General features: G+C 38.8%; 1 protein-coding gene across 3 annotated transcripts in view; it reads right to left on the bottom strand.

Annotated features, from left to right (window-relative positions):
- Window positions 1–8870, bottom strand: part of nbeal2 (neurobeachin-like 2) — a 34948-nt gene extending 26078 nt beyond the window's left edge. For all 3 annotated transcript variants that reach the window (XM_032519282.1, XM_032519283.1, XM_032519284.1), the window contains exons 1-4: window positions 8293–8870; window positions 1109–1197; window positions 740–904; window positions 14–95 (exon numbers count right to left, since the gene is read on the bottom strand). In XM_032519282.1, the coding sequence (XP_032375173.1) occupies window positions 14–95; window positions 740–904; window positions 1109–1197; window positions 8293–8367 (411 nt within the window). In that variant the 5' untranslated portion in view covers window positions 8368–8870. The remainder of the gene's footprint in view (window positions 1–13; window positions 96–739; window positions 905–1108; window positions 1198–8292) is intronic.
- Between the last annotated feature and the right edge of the window lie 1143 nt (window positions 8871–10013).

The raw sequence follows: 10013 nt of genomic DNA, 5'->3' as shown, positions 1-10013 counted from the left end.
TGTTTGGACTTACCTTGTCCAAACAGAAATTCAAAAGCTTGATGGTTTCAAAAACAAAATCCGGAGTCTTGTCTGGGTCAATGTTCTCCATATTCCTAGACGAATAGAGAAATATGTGCAATTGAGTGTTAGGAAACTCTGCTTACCCAATATGGTCATCGTAGTGGAAAAAAAACAGTTACAGTGAAAGACAATTACAGTGGATGCACAGAATGTAATAGACAACTTCCTGACACTGAGTTGCAGCTGCTTTGCACAATCTGCAATGCAATTTCTGGAAAAGTAAAAAAAAAAAAAACTAATTAATTTGGTTCCCTTTTATAACCATTTGCTCTTTTTTTATTTGTACAAATGTAATATTGATAAGGAATAAGACAAAATTATCTAATTGTGTGCAGTACGTTAAAAGTTTCAGGTACATTTTTATTTCCAAAAAATAAACTTTATTTAGTCTCTGGTACCTGCCTAAAATATTATATTATACCTAAAATGATATGTCCAGCGTAATTATAGTGTATTGTTTATTAAATAATTTTATTATATACAGTATATTATTATATTACTACAAGTAATTCTAGCGAATATATTCCTAATGACTTGCGACTGGAGACTGCTTGTCATCATGATAACATCTGTCATTGATTTTTCGAATACTTTCATAGGCACAACAGTTCCATTATGTACAATATTTACGGCCATGATGATGATGCATATACTGTATACGGCAGCTGGCCCTCACCTGCAAACAATGATGAAGAACTTGATGAGGAGCAAGGGGTGAGGGGCGGTGCCATTGGGCTCGGTGGTGTCGGAGAGGTGCACCGCACTCTGACTTAACTGGGTGCTGAGGAGCACCAGGACCTCCCTTGGGAGCAAGGGCACCTCTGAGCTGCACTCCTCCATCCTGGGATATGGGAGAAGATGATTGGGGAAGAGAGGTGGTGAGAGGCAGTAGGAAAGAGGCATAAGGCATTGTAATAGGGGTGTTCACAGGTCAATAAACATGTCAAAATGGTACGTCTACAGAAGGTCAGAGTTCATCCTGCTTTGGTGAAAACAAACCGGTAAGAGTTTCTGGCTATGTAGTTTGTGAAGTGTTACTACTCACCTTCGAGGCTCCAATGACTGCACATCAATGAGCCTCTCAAAGGATGCCACGAACGCCTCCAGCCACTGTTGCAGATAGCCCACGTCTTTCTGCAGTAGGGAAAAAGAACTCATGAGGCAACAATGTGGCCTTCTTCACGCCTCTGATCATGTGCAGCGGGCAGAGTTTGTAAATACAAATGCATGTAAAAAAATGTGTAAAGTGATTACACAAGAAATATCAATGGAACATGTTCTTTGCTTGTGCGCAGTTGTTGTGGCTCTACTCTTAAAAGGTTTAGCATTTAACTGCGACAAACTGGTTGAAACATGGCCCTGACTAAAACATGTGACCTGTTTTGGTAACAGGATGTTGCAAAGAGATGTAACTCACAGAGGAACAAACGAGCCAATTCTTTCCCTTTTCAAAACAGGGAGGTTAAAAGAAACGAAACGTTACCTTGGTTCAGTCATAAACTCAGTATGCAGCAGTCAACATTCAATAACATCTTCTCATTGTATGCATGGCATTGTCTTACACAAGACGTACCTGCGTCACTGCGTCTTATAGTACCATTTAAGATGGTTTCAATTGTGCGAGGATGTTTACATACAAACATATCACAGCTTCGATCAGCCTCTGCAGTACAACATATCCTGCCACTTCTCCCTCATCGTATCAGTCTCTCAATTTCACAAAGACCAAATGTCACACAGGTCACCAATGACAAACAACTTTAAACTGAATAGTTTTGCTCTTTTCAAAACATTTTTATATAAAACCAAATGATGCTTAATACGTCCTGATGATTCAGACAAGTGGTGGTTCTTGTTTCAAAAAAGACAGGACATATCAAAATGTTCCTTGTATGTACCATGCGTTGAGACAACCCGAACATTTTATTTAGCTGAGGCAGTATGAGGGTAGACATGAGTTGTTTCAGCCTGACTGAGTCATTGTACACAAATAACATGCAGCAGAGCAAACAGCACATGGTATAACAATAAATCAGGTACTTCCCCTTAGCCAACAAGCAAATAGGTCAAAAGATGTGTGTAGTTTGCTGCAGCTGATGTAGGTTACTTTAAACAACTACTGCAGTACAAAGCTACAACATACTGCTGTAGCTCACTGCATGTTTAATGTGTAGCTAATTATCACAGTTCCTCTAGAGAAAATTAAATCTAATGCAATAATCTGAACACATTTCTACTGCTGTATTAATGTTAAATGGACTTTACCAACTGGCATTGACTCATGAGCCAGTCCATCTCTCATTGTATGTGGCTGAGCAGGGTGCCAGGTTCTGGCAAACCCAGTCTCAGATGAGACTTCAGCGTAGTCTCCAGCCAGCAGCTCAGAAGCTGCACACACCAATCCTTAACCAGCACCAGCGTCTGCGACTCACTCCTTTATGATCTTCCAATCGTCAAGCAAGCAACCAGGAAATGACATGTCACTTAAACCGTAGCCTATTTCCTTCATACGCTGTCTTCTCATCAAACCTCTTCCTCTTTTGGTTTTACTGCTACACTTGTTAGTAGATATGAGAGAGGCCTCTATAAGATAAAAAAAAAACAACTTCCCACAGCAACCATGAAGCACCGGGACAATGTCTATGCTTTTATAAATTGAACACATAAAAATAGACGCTTTCTGAGTTGAATTATATGTCACTGAGCCTCTCAGTCTAAGACAGACAGACTGTCTTAGACTGAGACAGTCTGTCTTAGACTGAGACAGTCTAAGACAGACTGAAATGTGACAAGGCAATGAATATCATAATGTAAAGAATTCTTTATTTCCACTTTTAGAAAGCTTAGGTCATTATGCCTTTACCCCACTGTGAGCTATATTATACAAAATCTGATTAGCAAATTATTAAAAAAAAACAATAAAATGATGTGAATCTCACTCACACACATACTATATATGTTATAAATATTAAAATCTCTGCATATACTCTGTGACAAGAGTAAAGCTAAACGAACAACCTAATGTTTTGTGCCTCCAAAATCTGGACGATCAGGTATTTGAGGCTTGAGTAGGAGAGGCAAATACACAAAGACATATTTGCAACACTCCTTCGGCTTTGTCTTATTTTACAATATAAGTACAGTAGCTAAATGACTGAATACTCCCTAACATTACACAACAGGTTTTTTTGATGACTGAACACTGGCTTAATCATCCAGTGTTGTTGATGATAATACCATGCACGGAATATGTCATCCATTCCAATTAAGACTACTGGAATTCACAATGTACAAAGAAACTAAATAATACGGGTTAATTAAGTGATGTGATTCAGAATTTATGACTTTACAACTGATATGAGGACAGCCATCATTTTTACACTGAGAATGACTAAGTATAAAAACGTAAGCTTTGCTTTCTAGTTTCATTTCTGTATATTTTTTTTCTGTACCCTGTCAAGTGCACCTGTACTCTGTCAAGTGTACCTGGCACAGCTAGATTTCTAGCGTATAATAAAAAACAATTGATCAAATAGGAAGTGAATGTGGTTTGCTAATGAGAAGTAAAAACAGGGGAAATACATTAAAAAAACATACTTGTGCACTAAAAACCATCCCTCACAAAACTACTATTGAGCATTCTTTCCCTCAACATTGCCCAGAACAACAAGTGGAAGGATTTGTTTGATAAAGACGCTTTTTGGAACAGATGTCACACACCAACCATGAGGTGGCAACCCCTTTAAACTGTGTAATTTATCTCAGATTTCTCTGCACATGGCAAAGCAGCTGTGTGGCTCTCTGCTGCTTGGCATTCTGCTTCGCTCCGGCTTCCTGCACAAGTGAAAGCAAAGAGCACTTTGATTTTCCTGGTTGGCCCTTCTGTTGGTAAACAGGGGAGATCGAGGTAACAGGTCGAGGGAATTCAATCACAGGGCTCATAGGACAGACATAGTAAGCTGTTGTTGTTGTTGTTGCATTTCTTATATTGAAGTGAATCATAGCATGATCAGTAACGGAGACAAATACACAGTAGGGTGAGCCAGGAAATATGACTCTCTGATATCCCTTTCACAACAATGGCTCGATCAAGGTATAACCCAGGTTCACTGTGTTTATAACAATAATAATAATAATAATAATAACAATAATAACAGTAGTAGTGGAGGGAGTTGGTTCCCCAGCTGTATGGATGGTTACAGGCTACGGGCTTTAATTAATCCCTCTAACAGTCTCTTAAGATAATGATCACAGGATAATCACACACTTTTTCTCAGCCAGCCTTACATCTTACTGTGTCCACACTGTTTGGAAAGATGCTTCTTTGTTTTACTCTCGTCCAGAATAATGACAACTAGGAATCTGTTGTTTACCTCAGTGTGTCTTGGGTTGGTTATCTCTCGGCAGTAGACACTGTGTGGACCACATAAGCTCACTATACATAAAAGCTTTCTCACTGCATATTTAAGTGACATATTCTGCTTAAAATGTCATAAACAGTCCAAGTTAATGTCTTTGAATAGTTTGTTTTGTTTGTTTTGATTGGTTTTCTCAGTTTTGTATAACTGTGAATTGATTATAGCATGGCAAAAAACATGGGAGTCATAACTTTGGGCTCTGGTAACTTCTTACTAATACTTCGTCTACGTCATTAAATTGGTCACAATTTTGAACCTAATTACCTATTAATTGCAAAATTAATGATTTGATCACACTCTTATGTTGCTCTTATTTCTATGCCTGTTAGGCATGAGCAATTTATGATGGCCTGAAAAGCATTCTCAGTTATGAGATATGGAGCTCTGAAATTGTGCCAGTAAGGTGGTTTTTAATTCCAGCAGATTGAAGAAACATGCATGTTTTGCTTATTGTACTGTACAAGGCTACGTTTAAACATGGATGGCTATTTTCATAAATGGACATTTCAACCTGACCACTTTCAAAAATAACATTGTGCCCAGCTGTCAGTTTTCAGAAAAGTGTTGGGTTACACGTACCCGTGTACATATGTCGCTAATGCCGTCGAGAGCATGCCAAACCTGTAGGTGGCAGTGTAACGAGAAGCTCAAGCCCAAACAGAATCCCAGAAATAGCAACAATTTCCAAAATCTCCACTCTGGCCGGAGTGTTTTCTCCATTTTTCATTTGCGTGTAAACAAAGGGCTCAAACAAAGGGAAATGTCTCTGTTTTTCAAAATAACCATGTACGTTTAAACAAGGCCTAAGAGTCTGGATGATTAAACTGCACAAACCTGATAAGCAGGAAGCATTTAGTGAGTAAACATTGAATGTTTACATTGTAAATAAAAGTGTATTGTGTTATAATGTATCCATACACTGTTGTCTTGACTGTAGTAAATGAAACTAATTCCTGGTACATAACAGGAGATGTTATCCAGAAAACCATCAATGTATCAATCATTGCCGGCCTGCTTATTATAGCACAGCAGCTTTTCGTTCCTAAACCTCAGCTGATCTCGAAAGGGGTGTGTGATCTCTTGCATAATCGGAGGAAGCAGAGCTCCTTTATCCCCAACAAGCTTGAGCACGTTCTGCATTCTTACTGCAAATGTGGAACAATGGCTGAGACACTGCATGTACTCAAATTTTGGCATCAACTTTTAGGATTCATCTCAGCTTTACTATATACTGTAAACTCCCATAATCTAACATGAGGTTACTGAATACTTAGTAAATGCAGAACAAAAACTTGAAAATAAGACACATATCTGAATACTGACAAATTGCCATCAACAAAGACACACAAGGATGAAAAATGGCTGAAATTGAGATCTGGGTGTAAAGACATCTGCCTGGTGTGTTTGTTGTGACTCAAACAGTGTGTCAGGCCATTGCTACTAGCTTGTTTGCTGCTCTACCAAAATGCCTGTTAAACAAAGCTGCGGTCCCTTGTCCAGTTTGACTAATTTGCAATAGTCAAAACTTTCCGTGATGAGGGACATGATCATAAAACAATGCCTGTGAGTCGGAGATGGGATGTGTCTAGTTGACTAAAAAGGTAGCAACAAAACATCATGGTGATCATTTCAATAGTAGATGCAGGTGATTGTTCTCTGAAGTTTCTTCTGCCTTTCTCTAGCTTATTGTGTTTCTCTGAATCACAAAACCCAGTGCTGTTGATGGCTCAATTAAATCCCTTGCTTCTGCCATCCTTCATCGCATCGTTCCTTTAGCCTTGGAGCCACTGATGAAAACTAACTGATAGCCAAGAGGAAGTGGTCTTTGCACATCGAGATGCTAGACAGCTGTCACAGTCATATCCAAGGGCACACCCACGCATATATGAATGACTTGCATAAGCAACAGATAACTTGAGACAGCGTCAACAACATGTTGTGTTTGTTAAAGACTGGCAAATCCAAAAATCTCCATCCCACACCAGGTGGCTTAAAGACGTCATGTATCATGTAAAAGTTAGGAAAGATAAAATACTCACTCAGAAGAAACGTGGGAGAATTCCACTCAACCTGGGGGTCTTTCATGGATTATTTTGATAAGGTTTCTGCGGGGGACTGGGAAGAGGAGTAATGCCACTCTGAGGATAACCAAAAGACTACCTCTATTAAATATTTACTTAATTTATTTTTTATTTATGTATTTATTTTTGTTAGGTTCTTATTATTATTGTTCTTTTCTTTTTCTTTTAATAATGCGTCTTTATGTATAATCTTGTTTGTGTGTAGGGTACATTCTACCTTGCCTTTTATGTATATAAATAAATATAGCTTCACTTCACTCCAAATGTACACTTATGAGGATGCATGGGGATTGGGAAAGGTGGGGAATGGGTAGAGGATATCTGTGTATGCATATTGTGCTGTATATTTGTGTATTTATATACATGGCAGCGCTATGTACAATTGTATAAAAATAAAGTAAAAAAAAACAAAAACTGGCATAACCTGGGAAGTTCATTGAATCGGCAGACCCATGTGGTGCAACAGCAGCCCGAAAGGGAAGGAATACGGCTTATTAGAAGACACACTTCCTGTGGGATGTGCTCAAAGTGACCACAATGACCACTTTGATAGTAAATGCTACAAGAGGTGTGTCACCGATACATTTAGAGCATTATTGCAGTTATTCCAGCATTGACTTCTGCACTGTTAAAAGCATGTGTCTGGTTTCCTAGATTGGAAATAAAGGCTTGTCCCAAATTAAAGCAACATTTACAGATAATACAGACATGTAATGAAAAATGTCCTATATTTGACTAGATTTTACCCTTGAAGAAACCTGCCCTTTAGATCCACAGTGATAATAGGAGAACAGTCTTTATGCCCGCAGTGAGTGCATGCAAACTTGGAAAGAAGTCTCATCTTGTTTTCTCTGTCTTCAGGCATAGAAGCATATTGCAAACCCATTAAATAATAATACTTCATTTTATTTGCAGCCAAACTGTATTATTCCTTCCAAAGGAGACATGACATGAGCATGTGCAATATTTTTGTTTCTATTAATTTGTTTTCAGTGTTATTACCGAGAAATAGCGCCTTGATGAACAACCAAAGGGATGAGCTGCAGTGACACCCACAGGGGCAACATTTGAGAACAAAAGACTACACAAAACACTGAATTTACGATATGGCCAAATTATTTTTGACAACAATATTGTTTCTTGTTTACTATTTGAACTATGGAGTAAAAGGCATTGTTCATCTGGCACCAAGTCAAAAAGAGATGTTCCCTAATAAGTGAGAATATTTCCGTGAACAATAAAACAAGCTTAATTAATGAATCCTATTATGGTTTCAATGTGACATGCTTAAGAGACACTACCGGAAAGAACAGGAAGTAGCCTATAATGACACCTGCGTCGCAGGTACAGGATCAAAAACACACTCCATTTAGTGGGTTACCCTGCTTCAAATACCATGATTACTTAGTGCTTTCAATAACTTAAATGGTTTAGTGACACAGTCATGTGATGTGACACGATATAGTAGCCTATGCACAGGCTAGCCACCACCACTTGGTAAATAAACAGCTGCTGTACAAACAGGCACAAAAAACGACTTCCTCATGTAACCGTTTACAACAAATGACAGAGACCTGATAATAGCACGGATGTAGTAGGCTACAGAACACACACACACACACACACACACACACACACTATGGTCATGTTTATCGGGTCATGTTATAAACTTAAGGCAGAGGACCTGCTCTAACAGGTGTCACCGTCAGGTCTTCCGGACTTGCACTCACCTTTGTGTAAAATAACATCCACAGCTCATACAGCCTTTCCTTCGATGCCATCCCGCCGCCTTTGTGGTTGCTCATATTCCTGTTTTTAAATAAATCATATACTGGTAAGCATGGTCAAAGCCAGGGCTGTTTGAAGTTGTTTCCTAAAGGCAGGAGGACGCGGCAACCTATAGGAAACATTCCTGCAAATTCGGCCACAATAATCCACGCAAAAGTGATTTCTGTGTCGACACGCAAAGTTATCACAGTGGCATGAAAAGCAAAGCACCACGGTATGAGCGTGGCCACGGTGCGATCGTTGTCTAAATTATAAAACCAGGAACAAAAATGCGTGGAAATGCATGTCTGGAGCAGGAACACCCATGTCCGCGTTTAGAGCGAGCTTGTTGCTGTGTAATTCCTATTTGGGGAGAGTTCCCACGGAAGCGACAGATGCCATTCGCTCAAGACCAAGAAATGACTGCGCTGCTCATGAGGATTTGATCAGTCTGGAGGTGTACAGTCCTGTGTTATCTGTGATGAGCAGCAGCGTGTTATCAGCAACTAGTGTCTGACTCTATTAACATGATAAAGACCTGAGTTGACTGTAGGCTACATGCTCACAGGTAGGCTGATATTCTTAAAGACACACACACACACACACACACACACACACACACACACACACACACACACACACACACACACACACACACACACACACACACACACACACACAGCTTCTCCAGAACTGACAAAGGGAAGTTGATGAAATGCTGCAGCATTTGCAACAGAATTGGCAGCCTATTAACTCACATGTGCAAAGTTATCATAGTTTTGATACAAAAGCCTTGTGCCAATTTTGTTGTATGCATACAAGTTCAGTAGACTGAGGCTGAAGTTGCACAGTAAGCAACATGTAGTAATGATAACACAAAGACAGACAAACACACGACTGAACTTCAGACGCTAACAACTGGTTAAACAATGGTTCCTGGTGAATTAGTAGAATGTAATAAATAATTATTGCTCATACTTTTATTATATACCTGATGAAGACCCATTATCATGTTAACAATGGAGAGACTACACAGGTAGGCTACAATTGATTGATACTAAAAGTGAAATATAGGAATATGTTCAAACTATTACTCTAGTAAAAGTGTTGACGTATGTGCAGCAGAACTGTATGGCTACAAAATTGTCAAATTTAAAGGGCTCATTTAAAAAAATTGTCTTTTTGTCTATCCCTGAAAAGGAAGTCTGGCAACAGCTTACCCATTTATATGAAAATGACACACTTCACTTATTTTTCAATTCCCTAAAAAAATTATAATGATATAAGATATATAGGCTAGGCCTACTGAAATAACTTTGTTCTCGACACATCTTGCAAGAGGAGTCAGGTGTACTGCATGCAGTTAGGTATTTGTGTGTCTGACAAAGTATTATATTTAACAGGTTTATCATATAAATATATTTGTACATGTTTAGCATATGGTTTTTGCTTGTAAAACACCTTGTAGATTGTGAGAAAATGCACCCTGTCTCTAGACAAATGGTTGTATTGATTTGTTAGTTTACAGACAATGTATTCCTATCTGCTATGGTATAACAGGAGTTACAGTAAGTTGTCTCTTGGTGGACCGTTAAAATGTATTACGAATGGGTAATGTGTTGATTTATTAGTGTTATTATATTTAACCTTTTTAGCACCTTTGACATGACCAGGTTTGTGTTGT

This window comes from Etheostoma spectabile, chromosome 6 (assembly GCF_008692095.1).
Source record: "Etheostoma spectabile isolate EspeVRDwgs_2016 chromosome 6, UIUC_Espe_1.0, whole genome shotgun sequence".
NCBI lineage: Eukaryota > Metazoa > Chordata > Actinopteri > Perciformes > Percidae > Etheostoma > Etheostoma spectabile.
This window is presented reverse-complemented; position numbering and strand designations above follow the sequence as displayed.